Genomic DNA, 16,946 nt, shown 5'->3' with positions numbered 1-16,946 from the left:
TTGCCCTAATTACCCTTCTAAATGAAGAATTACAGACGTATTACTAGAGATAATGAATTATTTCTTTTTCAGAAAGTAAAGCTATTTGCTTTTTACTAAATGAACAAGTTAACAACAACAAAAAAGCACCAAGTACATGACCAATTAAAATGAAACTTAAACTAGCATGCTCTCTCTTCCAAAATAATAACAAAAATGCTATGGGATAAGTAAATTAATAGCTGAAAAATATTAACTCAACAAAATAATATTTTACTAAAATAGTTTATTGCAATAAGATTTTCACTGTATTCAAAATCAATACAAAGTAAGTTTTTAAAATTATGTACATACAAATGATTAAAACTATGTAATTAGGTGAGTAAACAGCATCAACACAATTTTAGCCTCTAAACCAATATGCAACTTTCTAAGGCTTTTTAATAAAACCTTAAAAAATATAGTGAAGAAATAGCAAAGAACAATAGTTCATCACAGTTGTTGGAATTCACTATTTCCATAAGAATAAAAAAGTCCTCCATCAAGGTATATTTGAGACAAATAATTTATTATTTTGAAGGTAGCTGGAGAAAAGTCTGATTCACTTCTGTTTACAGCAGTCTAGGGAACATTATAATTAAATAGCATATTTTTCCAAACTTCACACATCCTAGACCTATGTCTCCAACAGATTTTTCCTCAGTATTAATATGGTAAAGTACACTGAATTTTGTATTTATATATATATGTATATAAAATATCTATATTGATTTTTAGTCAGTTTGGAACAAATGTCCATGTGTAACAAATTATTAACAATTCTGATATTTGCACGTGTATATATATATGCCCACAAAAACTGGTCTGTTGATGAATCTAAAAAAATATATTAAGATGCCAAATAAATTGATTTCATTATGAAATGAAGACTTTTATTAAGAATATATTTTATCAGGCATTTTGATAACAAACTGTTACTCTAAGTATAGGTGATTTACCCAGTGTATTTTAAAAAGTAAATGAATCCCACTGTAGTTTTTCTTGAAGGAAAAATCATTTCTCCAGTTGCTGAGGGGTACTAAAAGCTTCATACACATTAGCAGCAAAGTCTTTCACTTGCTCCATTGTCAACAGATCCTAGCAAAGATGATAATATAACATTATAGTTTGCAAAACATATAGCTAATTTGAATTAATTTCTGCAATCAAGCGATGAATTCAGCTCTAAGTTTTGTGGTAAAGGCCAAGAGGCAAACCATTTAAGAAAATGAGTAGTTTTTCTTGTAATAAATTCTAGGAGATAGTTATTATTTAGGTTCTTATATGAGGGATGATGGTATCATAAGCATTCAAGTGTGACTTTCAGGGACAAAAACCCCAAATAGTCTTCAAATGAATTTTAGTGTATGTCAAGTGCTAGATAGGTATCTGTTGAATAAATAATTGTAGGAGTAAAGGTACTTTTGCTGGAAGCTGACATAACACGGTTAAGGGTGTATTACTTTCTAGAAGATCTAACATACGGTATGAATATGTGTAGTAAGTGCATATTTTACATGTACACACATACATGAACCACACATATACACTATAGTGTAAGGGTTATTAACACCCCAAGGGATTTGCGAATGTAAAGATAAGAAAAAAATTACACCTTCATTTTCTTTAACTTCTAACCAAAATCTGGTATCTCTTTCAATTATGAATGTAGGCAACAAACTGTGATAACATTAGCAGGTTGTATGACTTTGTCTTCAATAGAAATCATAGGCATTTTCATGTCATATGACAGTTGTGGAAGTTATCAGAACTCTCATTATATCTTGGTATTTAATGCATGAATAAAGAAGCAATACTGCTATATCATACACTTAATTTTAAAAGAAATTTTGAAAACTATATATGATTGGTTTCCTTTATAATATTATGTATTTTATTGTATGCACTTATAAATATTGTTCTGAGAAGGGGTCCATAGGCTTCACCAGCCTGTGAAAGGGTCCATGACAGAAAAGGTTGACAGCCTCTGAGAGTGTCAAAGAAATGGGAAGTAAACCTGTCCCTAGTGATCTCTGTTTCTTAAGTATCGGAAAATCCAAGTGAGGTTTAGACATGTCCTAATCTCAATCAATTCATGGTTAAATTATCTCATCAGAGAATTTGATGTTATTTAGTTTCAAGTATTCAGTCTAGGTGTTCAATGAAACATAGGTTTAGATCAATGTTTCTCAAACCAGAATTAACAGACATGCTTTCAGGGGCCCAAGAATTTGAGGGGAAATTTTGTGTTTTGATTTCTATGAAAATGTAAAGAAAACTCAAACACGCTCTTGATTATTGAGAAGATAAAACATATAACCTACTATTGTTCCTGATTTTAGGGCATTTGTTTATATTTATGTTCTTATTGGCTTTAAGTAACATTAACTGTCTTGCACTAATGAGAGAAGAACAGAGGCAGAAAATCTTTCAAATGAAGGCCAAATCATGTAAAACACATGATACAAATGAAGCTTTCAGAATAGTTACAGTAGATAAAAAAAAAAATACTAGCAAGTCAGCTTCAGAAAATGCAGGCTGAATGCTCAACAGCATGAACAGTAGCAGACAGGTCCACATTCACTTTGGCACAACAAATTATTAATAGTAGACGTCAGCCATATTATAGAACAATCTGTTTTTTTGTAATTTAGATTCTACTTGACAATAGAAGTGCTTTGGTTTTGAGTTACGAAAAAGCTCTAATCTTAAGGATCTTATTGAGTTTTTAATTTATACACTAAAAATGATTTAAACACTGGAGGACTGTGGTATATGTGTGTACATATGTATGTGAGGTGTATGGACAAATCTGAGAAATACTACCATTGTAGTGCAAAAGCAGCCATAAACAACACATAAACCAATGGGCATGCTGTCACCCAATAAAACTTACAAAAGCTGGTGCTTGGCTGGATTTGGCTCATAGGTCATAGCTAACTTATATCAGCTTTATAATAAAGACTTTAATCTGTTCAAATACTGTATCCTGATGCAGCTTCTAGGATGTTTCAGTAGTCTGAGATAAAAATTATGTATCATAGGGTTGGTTCACACTATAAAAGCTCTTTCCTTATGTTATCTGAAAGCAATCTGAAATAATTTATCTCCTGCTTATGTTATTTGAAAGCTATTTGAAAATAATTTGAAAAACCACCTTTCTCGATTGTTTTCTGATTCTCCCATTTCCTACCTTTACCAACTACCATCCTAATATCTTCTACCAAAGGGGTCAGCAAAGTATGGCCTGCAGGCCAAATCCACTGCTGCCTGTTTTTGTATATAAAGTTTTGTTGAAACAGCCATACTCTTTTGTTCATGTACGTTTCTGACTGCTTTCACACTGCCAGAGCAGAGTTGAATAGTTTCTGTAGAGAATGTATGTTGCATTAAGCCTAAAGTATGTACTATCTGGCCCTGTACAGTTTGCCAAACCCCTGTTCTACAGCATTCCCACCATAGGCTCTCCTACACACCATTGTAGTTGAAGTAGTAGCAGTAATTTGAAAAGACTAATTTTACGTAAATTAACGTTCTAATCAAGGCAAAGGCTTTATAAAAAGATAAGTGGAAATAGTAAAGCATATGATAATTTATTAAGAAGACCACTTGGTATTTTAACTCATAGAAATTATAGTTTAAAAAATTAAACTATAATTGTAATAGCCTTGTCAATCAATGGTCTAGTATATACATTTAATATACATCCAGTTACACTAAAAAACTTTACTAAACTTTAGTATCAATGGCGTTTTTACTATATTGAAACATTTTTTATTATCAATTATATCGATTTTAATTGAAGTGTAGTGCATAAAATTATTTAAGCATTAAGGCTGATGATGCTTTATGCTTGGTTGTAATTTCCACTCATCTGTCAAAATGAACAGCCTACTGGCCAAGCCAGGGACTTCTACAGAAGAGGACAAAGGTAAAGGTAAGGTTTAAATGCCCCAAGTTATGACCTTTTTCTCACATTGATATAGATGTGAAGCTTAACATTCAGTAAAATGAGATCAGTCTTATTCACTATTTCTTCTGCAATATAAGTGCCAAGCTCTTATGGGTGAGAAAGAGGACAGAAGACTGAAGAGTCCAGTGTGGGAAAATGTGCATGTGAAGGACAGGCTGATGACACCACAGTGAAAGGAGGAAAGGAACTCTTAGTCTCAGTGCTCTCCATGTTCCCAAGAGTAAAAAGTCTACAGAGAGGATACACTAAATTGTCTGAGACAAGTTACACTAAGAAGATGTCAGCTTTATGCTTAGGCCATAGGGTCTCTTCTCATTGTACATTATTGAAGCAGTTTGCAACTGGCATTGCAAACAATTTTTTAACTTATAACACAGTTTCCAAGTTTGCACATGACTCAGAAATTCAAAGTTATTTTGTTTATAATATTTGTCTTACTTAATGAATTACTGAATTACTCAATGAATTACTGAATTACTCCATGCATTCCAAATGGAAATGAAGAAATAAGATGGAGTTATAGGTAGTCTGATAAAACATTTAAATGACCCACTGTTTATGTGGCTTTTAGTGAGCATATTATTGATGCACTATTAACAGTTACATTTTATTAATCACTAAAATGCTTTACTTCTCCACAAATTTTTTAAGTTTTCCTCAAAATGTGTAGAACAGGATCCTTGATCTGCCTCAAGGATCAATCTTCTTACTAGCACAGCTTAATGCAAAACATTCATGCTATATAAATTCAACTGACCACTATAATACACCTGGACTAAAATGTAGTCCCACAGTGTTGGACGACAACACGGAGAAAGGTACTCCAAACTTACACATTTGCTATGGTCCATTATTACTCTCATGGGACACTCTACCACACTCTACATGTAGTTCCAAGTTCTGTGATTTTTTGAAAAAATCTCTCAGCAGAGAATGTAACTTTATGTTAGACAAACATGACCACCACCACAAATATAATTTGCTTTTAATAACACTCCCAAGCTTTCTTCTTACCTGAACAAAATGACTAGGTGTTTCACTGCAAACTGAATGGATCTGTCCGTTTACTATTGGAATTATCTTAGCTAAAGGCAGGCTGACACTGGAAAGACTGAAAAATCATCACAGTAATGATTATTTTCTGAAATGACCTCACAGGACTTTAACATCTTAATTATAAAAGTAATACACAGCCATTGTAGAATATTTTTGGAAATCTATTAAAAAGGAAAAAAAACCCCACAATTCTATCACTTAGAAATAACAACTCTAATTGACATCATGACCAATTTCTTTTGGCGTTTTTTTACACATATCTTTGTTTTTTTTTTGTCTACCAAAAACCTCTAACCTCCTAAGCACACTGTTTTTGCATTTTTATTGTTATGAGTATTTTCCATCTTATTAAAAGTTCTAAAGTGTTTGTCTGATTGTTTTTTAATGACTATACAGTAATCTGTCCTCTAGCTGTGACAATTTATATCATGAGCTCCCTAGAGTTGGGCATTTCAGTTTTTGCCTAAATTTTCTTAATCTAAGTAAGATTTTGTATAAACATGAAATCACTTGGTCAAAGGGTATGAATGTATCTGCTCCATTATGCCTTCTTTCAACATCCAACATTATCCTTTTCTTTAATCTTTCCACATCTGATAGGTGAAAATAGTATCTTACAGGTTAAATCTGCATTTCTCTTAATTACTAACAATGTTGGGTATTTCCCCCCTACTCCAGTGAACCACACCATTATCTATCAGGCTCTAGAAGCAGCAAATATGGGCATTATCCCTGGCACTTCTTTCTCTTGCCTATACCCAATCAGATATTCTAAAGATTTCTCAAAAGAAATCTTTTAATAATCTTAAAATCTTTTGAAAATCCTTGGCACTTCTTTCCCTTGCCTATATTCAAATAAAGAAGTGCCAAGAATTCTCCCCATTGCCCAACAGATTCCAAGCTGAGCATTATCTCTTGCCTGGACTACAGCAATAACTTTTTAACTTGTTAGAGCACAATAAACATTTGTTGGATGCATAAATGAATACATGTATGTATCACTGTATGTATGTGATGCAATGACTTAAACAACAAGACTCCTTTTTGGGTTGGGGTTGTAGATTTAGTCTTATTACATTAAATATGACATCTCATACATTTTAACCTAGGGCTGCACTAAAAATTTCCTTTTAAATATCATGCAAGTGCTGAAGCTAGGGTGTACAACCAGTGTGCTATGCTGAGATTTGAGGCAATGCTTAAAAAAGAATAAAGGAAGTGGGAAGATTTATGTATTCCTGAGGGAAGCAGGCATTTTTTTTTCATGGTACCTTTGTGGCATTTTTCAAAACCTATCATGATTTTGATTACTTGATTGCTCTGTCTCCCCTCACTATCATGCAAGCTCCATGAGGTTACAAACCATGTCTATCTTATGCACTGTATTGTCCCAGCACATAGTAAAAGGTCTTGTGTACAGTGGACATCCAATACATACTTGTTGAATTGATTAATAAGTCTTCATTCATCCATTGCTCTGTCCTGCCCCAGTCCCTGTTTCCCCAATTCCTTTTCCACAAACCAGTCAAAGAAATCATACAATGTAAATTCCATTACATCACTCTCCTGCTCAAAACTCTCCAGCAGCCTTCCAGTGTTCTCAGATGACAGCCATATCTGTATGTGCTGCATTCTCCAGCTTTGTCTGACACCACTCTTGTTCTATGTATTCAGCTACCACGCCAGCCTCTTTATAAGTCTTAAAATGTACTTAGATGGCTTCAAAACCTTTGCCCTGTGGCTTCTGCCCAGAATGTCAACTGTCCCACTGTAGTCTAGGGTCATATTTAATAGCTTCCAATCTCAGTTCTCAGTTCAAATTATTCCCTCAGGAAAACTGCTTGACTGTCTACTTTTGTTTAAATTTTTCTATTATACGTTCAGTGTTCTTCTCCTTTATAACACTTCTCATAGTTTATACAATTATATTTACTATTTCCCCAATTAGATTGTAAGATCTATGGGAACAGAAACCTAATACAGTGCCTGATTCATAGCACGTGTTCAATAAATCTTAGATTAACAAACTGGCCATTTCCATCTGCTCTTTTGTGAATTATCTGTGTCTTTGATGCACATTTTCTAAGAAAGAAAATTTTTCTTTCCTTAGGTGTTTGCTTCCTTAACTGATGTGCAAAAGTTCTGTATATAATGTCATTACACTCATGGATGATATATATACATAGAAAGAGCAAACATTTCCTCCTATATATTATTTGCATTTAATATTGATGAAAAGCTTATAAAAGCTTGTTTGATCTTGAAGTTTTAAAAATTATACAGTCAAACCTAGCCTTCTTTTATATAAAGTTCTTTACTTTCATTCTTAGAAATACCTTCTCCATCTTGAGGTCACATAGTCACCTGTTTTCGATCAGTATATTTGTTTTTACTTAGTATATTTAAATGCTTAAACCTCCTGAATTTTATTAGTCATTGTAAAATGACTAATTGTTATTCGTCTTACCAACATATATTTTGCCCACAATCATTACTAACATCCTACATTTTTTTAGGGCTACTTCTGGATTTTACATTCTATTTCACTGACTTACCTATTATTTTATGAGTAACAATAATTATACCTTATATTATATATTATACAGGAAAAGCATATTCATTGCTCTTCTTTTCCAATAACTGCTTAAACATTCTCACTCCATTATTCCTCCATATTACCTTTATTATCATTTGTCAGGTTTAAGATGAAAAAAATCAACCATCCTCCAATCTCCAATAGAATTTTGATAATATTTTGATTATATTTTAGATTAATTTTGGAAGGCTAATTTTACACTTTTTAGTTGATTATCTTGGGTTTCTAAGTATAAAGACTGTCCCCTTCATATAACAATAGCTTTTTCTTCTCCCTTTTCAAAATTGTTATCATTTTTAAAGATAGCATGAGTTTAACTTAGAAAACCAACGGTCAACTAACAGTTTATTAAAATGGTAAGAACACTCAGTAAATTGTCTATTTTCCTTCTTTTTTCGCTATCCAACAGTAAAAGTTACCTATTTTCAAGACATAAGTATAGAAAAAAATCAACAGCTTTCCTTAATTGGATCTCAAAATTGGTCTTCTCCTAGCCTTACTCCATTAGATAGAATAATAGAATGATGCTGAATAATCTGTCAATAGTGACCATCTTTATACTGTTTTTGAACTTAATGGAAATCATTCCAGTTTTACTATTAAGTATATTTGCTTTTGATTTCAAATACTCTTTTTTTATATATTTTTTTTAAGAGACAGGGTCTTATTCTGTCACTCAGACTGGAGTACAGTGGCATGATCATAGCTCACTGTGGCCTTGAACTCTGGGGCTCAAGCAATCCTCTTGGTGGTTTTAAAAATTTTTGTAGAGACGGGAGTCTTGCTATATTCCCCAGGCTGGTCTTGAACTCCTGCCTCAAGCAATCTTCCTGCCTTGGCCTCCAAAAGCATCGGGATTACAGAAATGAGCTATCATACCTGACTCAAATATTATTTTATTATATAAAAATGTATTTTTTATTTCTAGTAAGAGGTTTTATCCATAATAAATGTTGTTTTATTGAATGTCTTTTCAGCAACACTGAAGATAATGTTTTTTATCTTATTAGCTTATTAATGTTATGGATTACCAAAATAGCTTTTCTAGTTTTAACCCTTCTTACATTCTTAAACCTTAATTAATTATAGTGTTGGAGAATAATTAAAAATTTGGAGAAAAATTTCTATCTCAGATAGACATTATTGAACACCTGGCTTTACCACTTGACCTGAAGTTATTTAATTTTTCTGTGTCTTAGTCTCCTCACCTGGAAAATGAAGAATACTAGTACGTATTTCCTAGGATTATTTTAAGAATTCAATGAGATACATTCTGAAAAATACCTACATCAAACTAGCACATGGAAAAAGTATTAGCTGCTATTATTATTGTAATATACTTCTGGATTTCATTTTGCACTTTTGACTTTTAAATATCCATTATACATTATATTACATGCATATGTAATACATATAATACATTAATACATATATGTTGCATATATATTATATATATATATATAAATTAAAGCCTTTATTAGTTTACCTCAGTTTTCAGTTGATTCTCTTCAGAGGTCTGGCTTATTAATTATAATACACGTAAATAATATACTTTGTGTCTTTGCCAATAGTTAAAAACCTTACTTCTTTTTTTGGGGGGGGCAGGGGGGTCTCACTCCCTCGCCCAGGATGAAGTGCAGTAGCACAATCACAGCTCATTGCAGCCTTGACTTCCCAGGCTCAGGTGATTTTTCTCACCTCAGCCTTCCAATTAGCTGGGACTACAGGCATGTGCCGCATGCCCAGCTAATTTTTGTATTTTTTGTAGAGATAGGGTCTCTCCCTATGTTTCCCAGGCTGGTCTTGAACTCCTGGGCTCGTGCAATCCACCCACCTCAGCCTCCCAAGGTGCTGGGATTACAGGCCTTAGCCATTTGTTTTTTCTTGACTTACTGTGATGGCTAGACTTTCACAACATATTAAACAATGATGACAATAGGCTTGATGGAAATGTTTCTAGGGTTCAATCATGGAGCATGAAGTTGGTTATTGAGATGAAACAGAAAAACTTATATAGAAAATATCTACTGAGTGCCTTGTATGAGTAAAGAGACATGAAAGGGCACAAGATAGTTTTTGACTTTTGAGAGGAGGCTTAAAATGTAACTGAGGAATAAAACTCCAATTCAAGGTAGCACATGTAGGTTGTATATGAAAGTACAGATAATGATTACCATAGTTCAGAAAAGAAACACTATCATGGCTGTTGTGGCTGTAGTATAATTTTTACAGTTCTTCAGTGTACAAAATCAAGTATTTATGTTAAAATAACCATTACAATTATGTATCACCACTTGCAAAATAACGAATATCTTGCTATATACAGATTATGGTGAAATTTTACTAATTGGAGCACCTTGATTTATACAGTATATAGGATTGGTCTTGAGCTGAAATTTATTTTTGTATAACTTAAAAATTTTTTTAAGATTTTATGTTGATATTTAAATTACTTCAGAGAATAAACTTTATGGCTGTAAGCATTCCAAATGCTTAATGTCAATGTCAAATTAATCTTTTCTCTACAATAAAGAAGGGTCTCAGAGAATCTGGTAAGTAACTTCTGGCCCTATGTATTTAAGAATTAAATTGAATATTGCACATACATATTGCCTATCAATTACTGTGTCCCCAATTAAAAAAAAAATTTTAAAGCTACTTCAAAGGATGTGTCTCAAATTTTAATGAATGAGTTTACAGTCAGTCAACATTAATTTAGTACCCATTATTTTCCGAGTTTGACATAAAAAACTGCAAAATAGAAATCCTTAAAGAGTATAAATTCTGGCCGGGCGCAGTGGCTCACGCCTGTAATCCCAGCACTTTGGGAGGCCGAGGCGGGCGGATCACGAGGTCAGGAGATCGAGACCATCCTGGCTAACACGGTGAAACCCCGTCTCTACTAAAAATACAAAAAATTAGCCGGGCGTGGTAGCGGGCGCCTGTAGTCCCAGCTACTCGGGAGGCTGAGGCAGGAGAATGGCGTGAACCCGGGAGGCGGAGCTTGCAGTGAGCCGAGATCGCGCCACTGCACTCCAGCCTGGGCGACAGAGCGAGACTCCGTCTCAAAAAAAAAAAAAAAAAAAAAAAAAGAGTATAAATTCTAATATGAGACCAAAGATATTCGTGTTGGGATAATTAAGATATAAAAAACCGTAAGATACCTTATGGCATACGTAAGTCCATGATTTAGTAATAGTTATGATTAAAATTACTAACAATGGCACTAATACATGTTCCTAATTCTATAATAAGGACTGGAATGAATACATTTAAGTATTTGTAGAACTATAAGGAGCTAATTCATCAAATGAGAATCTATACCAACAATGCCCGGGTATTATAAGGACCAAAATATTGAAATATGCGGACCAAAATATTGAAATAGCAGACCAAAATGGCCTGCAGTAATGGAATAACATTAGAGAATGCATTAAAATTAAAACACATTGTGAGTTTTGTATTCTAAAGAGTTAAAAAAAAACAATAATTGGAATTCAACTTATAGAAAGGTAATTACAACTAAAGTACTTCAATATAGTGGCAAAGTTTCTGGAAGACTCCAAGTTTTAATACTGAAACCAAGAAGGAGCTTCTGCTAGTGAAGAAGTTGTTGGTTTAACAGAGTTTAATTTGTTAAAAAATGAGGCACTCAAATTTAATAGGTTTGTTGTTGTTATCTGGAACAAAAAGACAAGCAAAGCACCATTTTTTTAGAGCATTCATTAGTATAACATTTTTATATGTCATCTTACCTATTCATAGAGTTACCATGTTGCAGGTCCTGTTCAGTAGGTCGAAAGAACTCAGCCATATTGTCTAGAAGTCTACTAAAACCTCGGTTTAAACAGGTATTCAAAACTGTACTAAAATCTGGGCTATATAAAGTAAGAAGTATAAGTTACTTTTTAGATTCTGAATGGAAGAGAAAACAAATTCAGTAATAACGTGGTTACCTTTGAAAGCCACCAACATTTCTAGTCATAATCTAATACTGTAAAATATATCAAGAAATCAATCTTTAAAAAGTATTTAAAAATGAGCTTATTTAGCACAACATAATGAGAATATTCATCCACTTCAGATTTTTTTATACTAGTCAGCACTTTGTACAATGAATTTTTAAAAAAATATCAGTACTAGTACTACTAATTTTGAGGAAACTCTTAAATTTCCTTATAGTCATAGATTGGTTGGCTTTACATCCTCTAGCATATTTCAGTGAGACAGAAAATATTATTGTGTACAGATGAGGAAATGATACTTGAGGGATGAAGAAGCTTGACTAAAGGCATGGGATTAGTAAATTGGGGAGCTCAAATATGAGACCAGGGTTTTTTGATCTTAATTATACTCTCTTAGTTCCTCACAAAACTCTTTAATATAAAAAATAATATATAAAGATGCCAAGAAAGCTAGAAAATATCTAGTTATGTTCAAATTTCTTGACTACAGTGTGCATGTGTATGTGTGTATCTTTCTATCTACCTACCTTTTCTCCTTAGTCATCTCTATTTTAAAAGCATTTTAACGGCTTTATTGAAGTAGGACTTAGAGGGCATAAAATTCACCCATTTTAAATGCACAAGTCAATGATTTTGAGTAAATTTGCATAGTTGTGCAACTATCGCTACAATCCAATTTTAGAACATTTTCATCACCCATTAGGCCCATTTCCAGCCAATTCTCATCTCACTCTTAGCCCCAGGTAACCATTAATCTACTTTTGGTCTATATAGTTTTCTGGACATTTCATAGAAACAGTCATACATATGTGGTCTTTTGTGTCTGGCTTCTTTCACTTAGCATGTTTTGAAGGTTCTTCTATGCTGTAGCATGTATCAGTGGTTTGCTCCCCTTTTTTGCTACATAGGGCTCCATTATATGAATACATCAGATTTTATCCTTTTGTTAGTTAATAGAAATCTGGACTGTTTCCACTTTTTGGCTATTGTGAATAATGCTGTTATGAAAAATCTGAACAAGTTTTTGTCTAGAGATGTTTTCATTCTTTTTGGTAGATACCTAGGAGTGGAATTGCTGGGTTGCACAGTAATTTGGGCTGAACTTTATTCTTTTAAAGGTAATATGGTAAGGTTCCAAGAAGAAAAATGATTAAGGGGATGAAAGTTGATGAAATGGAAACTGAAGAAAAGATCATCATAGTACCTACCTCCTAGGGTTACTGTAAGGTTTAAGTGAGTTAAGATAGATAAAGCAGTATAGAACAGTGCTTGCTGCATAAGCACTCAAAAATGTTAGTTTTTATTCTTATTATTGAATTGAATTCATTTAGGCCAATGAAAGAAATGAGAAATAGGTGAGCTTGCTTCCTATTTCACACACATAAAAATAGAAGCAAAGAGAACTTCCACATACTTGTCCCACCCATCTACCCACTTACATGCATCTGACCTATCCTCAGCCATCCCTACCTGACTCCTAAACTATTTTACTGTGTATTGAATCTCATTCCTTTCTCCTATTCAAAGTACTTTGTTCTTAAAATTAATGATGCTTTTCTACATCAATTTTTCCCTCTATCAATTCAGTAAATACTTACTGAGCATCTACTACATGCAAGGCACTGTTCTAAGAGCTGAAGATATATTGGTGAGCTAAACAGACAAAAATTACTCGTCTCATGGAGTTTAGTAGAAAGGTGTATATAAAAAAATGTTAAAGTTAAAATCTCCTGGCTCCCACATTCCCCTTAAATACTGTCTATTTCTCAGAATCTCTCAAAGCAAAATGTTGCAACAGTTGTCTGTGCTTGGTCTCTGCTAAACTCTAATTCTTTTGAATTAGCTTATCTCCACTGCTCCTCTGAAACTTCTCAACAAGATCAATCAACAACTCCATCTAATGTTATTTCTCTGTCTTTATCTCCTTTGGCCTTTCAGGAGCATTAGACCCAATCAATCACAGTCTCCTTGAAACATTTCTTCAATTGTCTTCCAAAATACCTCATTCTTTTGGTGTTTCTTTTCTTTCACTGGCAGCTCCTACTCAGTCTCCTTTGCTGGCTCTTCCCCTGATCCCAAACTCTAAATGTTGGAGTGCTCTATGACTCAGTTGTCTTCTAGTCTCTATCTGTTCCTATTCCCATGTCTTTAAATACCATATACAAAGTGATGACTCCCAACATTATATTTGTAAACTAACTTGAATTCCAGACTTGCATATTCAATTGCCAATAGGCATATCCACTTGGATATGCTTAACACTGCCAAAATGTAAATGGCAGTTCCTATTTCCTCAAATGCTCAGCCCCAATACCTAGGAGTCATCCTTGCCTCCTCTTTCATAACCCACACTAAATAATTCCACAAGTACTACTGGTTCAACCTTAAAAATAAATCTATTATTTAGCCACTTGTTATTGCCACCACTGCTACCACCCAGTTCAAACTGCAACTGTCTCTTGATTAGACTACTTCAACTCTTGAAATTGGTTCCCTCCTTCTATTCTTATCTCTTTATAGTCAGCTTACCATAGAGCAATGAGATCTTTTATAAACACAGATGATGTCACTGCCCTGCTTAAAATTCTCCAATGGCTTCCCATACATTAAGAATAAAAAACAAATTTCTTATCATGGACTACAAGGTTCAACATACTCTGGAGTTTCCATCTATCTCTCCAATCTCACCTCCTTGCTATTCCTTGAACAGGCCAAGCATTAGGATCACTGCAACTGTTCTTCTGCCTTGAACTGTATTCTTCTGGGTTATAAGGTTCACTTCCACAGTATATTCAGGTCTCTGCTCAAATGACATCTCCTCAAAGAGGCCTTTTCTGACCAACCTATTACAAACAGCATCCCTGGTCACTCTCTAACCCCTTACCCTGCTTTGTGTTTCATCAACAAAGTTATACATACTTGACATTACATCAAATTTATTAGTTGATTATTTTTCTCTCCCACTAACATACACATTCCAGTAGGGATGAAGACCTAGCATTTAGAACAGTACCTAATATACCACAGACAGCCAATACATAGTTGATGAATAATTCAATGAGATAAATGAATTAAGTGAATGAACAAATTATTTCTATCTATGAAGTGTAGAAATTTCAATCCAGACAAGCTCCTGAGGGTGGAGGACTAGGGCTATACATTTGGCTTTAACTACTAGCATAGTAATGTAATGGGAGTATAAAACATTGCCTGGGAGGCAGTTGCCAATGAAGAAAGAACAAATACCTGGGAAACACTGATGGCTTTTTTTGTTTTGTTTTGTTTGTTTGAGACAGGATCTTACTCTGTTGCCCAGGCTGGAGTACAGTGGTGCAATCACGGCTCACCATAGCCTCAACCTGCCAGGGCTCAGGTGATCCTTCCACCTCAGCCTCCCGAGTAACTGGGACCACAGGTGTGCACCACCATGCCTGGCTAATTTTTTTTCTTTTGTTTAAGATGGGGTTTTTGCCATGTTACCCAGGCTGGTCTTGAACTCCTAGGCTCAAGCAATCTACCCGCCTCAGCCACTCAAAGTGCTGGGATTACAAGCATGAGCCACTGCACCAGGTTGGAAACACTGATGTTTAAAGGAAAGACAGAGATAGAAAAATCTAAGAAATGATTTGAGAGGTGGGAGAAAAATATAGATTATACTGTCATGAAAGTCATGTGAGCAAAGAATTTCAAGAAAGGCAGTGTCAAATATTAGAGAAAGGTCAAGTAAGATGAACATTACAGGTTCATTGGATATGGCAAAAGATCACTGATGACCTTCTCCAGAGCTTCATGAAATGATGGGGTGGAAATCTGAATAAGAAAAAAGTGGACAATCCTACTGAGGAAAAACAAAAGACTGGAACTCGATGAATTCAGATAGTAGAGTTAGTAGCTGAGTTACCCTAAGAAATCCCTGCTTCCCTCCAGTTTGAGTAGGAAATCTTATCTAAAGGCTGGGGAACAGAGTCAAAAATTTAATTTTAATATAATATTATACCGACCATGTTGTTCAAGAAAAACTAAAAAATAGTCTCAAGTGCATTCAACATACACACATATTTTTCCCGTTACATGAAGTATACATACCTTTCCAACATGTCTCTAGTTTCATTGAGAAGTTTAATAGTGGTAATGTCTCGAGGAGAAAGTCCACAGGCCTATAGAATTAAAATGTCACACTTAAGGTTTTCAAACATTAGCACAGGGTTATGATGAAACTAATCACATTCATAAATAAAGAGTTTAGGAAATCTAAGTCTATGTTCTATCAACAATAAAAAAAGTTAGACCCTCCCCCACCAAAATAAAAACCTGTAATGGTTTATGTGTGCAAATAAGTAGAATTTAAGACATGAGTAAAAGTAAAATTATACTTAGTAAGAGCTCTGTTTATCTGGCCCTTCTTGGATAGATTTCTAGTATAGTCAGACAAAGAAGAAATAGGTTTTGAGTTTGCAGAGGTCTGGGTTTTTTTTTTTTTTTGAGATGGAGTCTCGCTCTGTTGCCCAGGCTGGAGTGCAATGGCATGATCTTGGCTCCCTGAAACCTCTGCCTCCGAGGTTCAAGTGATTCTCCTGCCTCAACCTCCTGAGTAGCTGGGATTACAAGCGTGCGCCACCACGACCGGCTAAGTTTGTATTTTTATTTGTATTTTTAGTAGAGACAGGGTTTCACCATATTGGTCAGACTGGTCTCGAACTCCTGACCTCGTGATCCGCCTGCCTCGGCCTCCCAAAGTGCTGGGATTACAGGCGTGCACCACCACACCCGGCCTTTTTTTTAAATTTAATTTTATTATTATTATTTTTTTGAGAAAGGGTCTCACTCTGTCATCCAGACTGGAGTGCAGTGGCATGATCATAGCTTAGGCAACCTCGAACTCCTGGGCTCAAGTGATCCTCCTGCCTCAGCTTCCTAAGTAGTAGTTAGGACTACAGGCATGGGCCACCATACTAATTTTTCATTTTTTTTTTTTTTGTAGGGGTAGGGTCTTGTTATGTTTCCCAGGCTGGTCTCGAACTCCTGGCCTCAAGCCATCCTCTTGCCTTGGCCTCCCAAAGCATTTTTTTTTAAGAGACAGATCGGTGTTGCCCAGTCTGGAGTGCAATGGTGCAACCATAGCACACCACGGACTCGAACTGCTGAGCTTAAAAAATCCTTCCTCTTCAGCCTCCTGAGTAGCTGGGACTATAGCCATGCACCACTATGCCCATCTGACTGATTTTTTTAATTTTAATTTTTAGAGACAGGATCTCGCTATGTTGCCCAGGCTGGTCCTGAACTCCTGGACTCAAGTGATCCTCCCCGTCAACCTCCTACGCTTTTTTCTTTTATCAGT

At 34.7% G+C, this 16,946-nt stretch overlaps 1 protein-coding gene across 2 annotated transcripts in view; it reads right to left on the bottom strand.

Annotated features, from left to right (window-relative positions):
• Positions 1-250: 250 nt before the first annotated feature.
• PEX3 (peroxisomal biogenesis factor 3) overlaps positions 251-16,946 on the bottom strand; it is a 39,539-nt gene continuing 22,843 nt past the window's right edge. The window contains exons 9-12 of one of the 2 annotated variants that reach the window (XM_003811551.6): positions 15,695-15,765; positions 11,399-11,521; positions 5,006-5,102; positions 251-1,116 (exon numbers count right to left, since the gene is read on the bottom strand). In XM_003811551.6, coding sequence (XP_003811599.1) covers positions 1,033-1,116; positions 5,006-5,102; positions 11,399-11,521; positions 15,695-15,765 — 375 coding nt within the window. In that variant the 3' untranslated portion in view covers positions 251-1,032. The other variant, XM_024929206.4, reaches the window with a different exon arrangement.

Source organism: Pan paniscus, chromosome 5 (assembly GCF_029289425.2).
Source record: "Pan paniscus chromosome 5, NHGRI_mPanPan1-v2.0_pri, whole genome shotgun sequence".
Lineage (NCBI taxonomy): Eukaryota > Metazoa > Chordata > Mammalia > Primates > Hominidae > Pan > Pan paniscus.
Note: the sequence above shows the minus strand (reverse complement) of the source record. Positions and strands in the feature narration are given on the sequence as shown.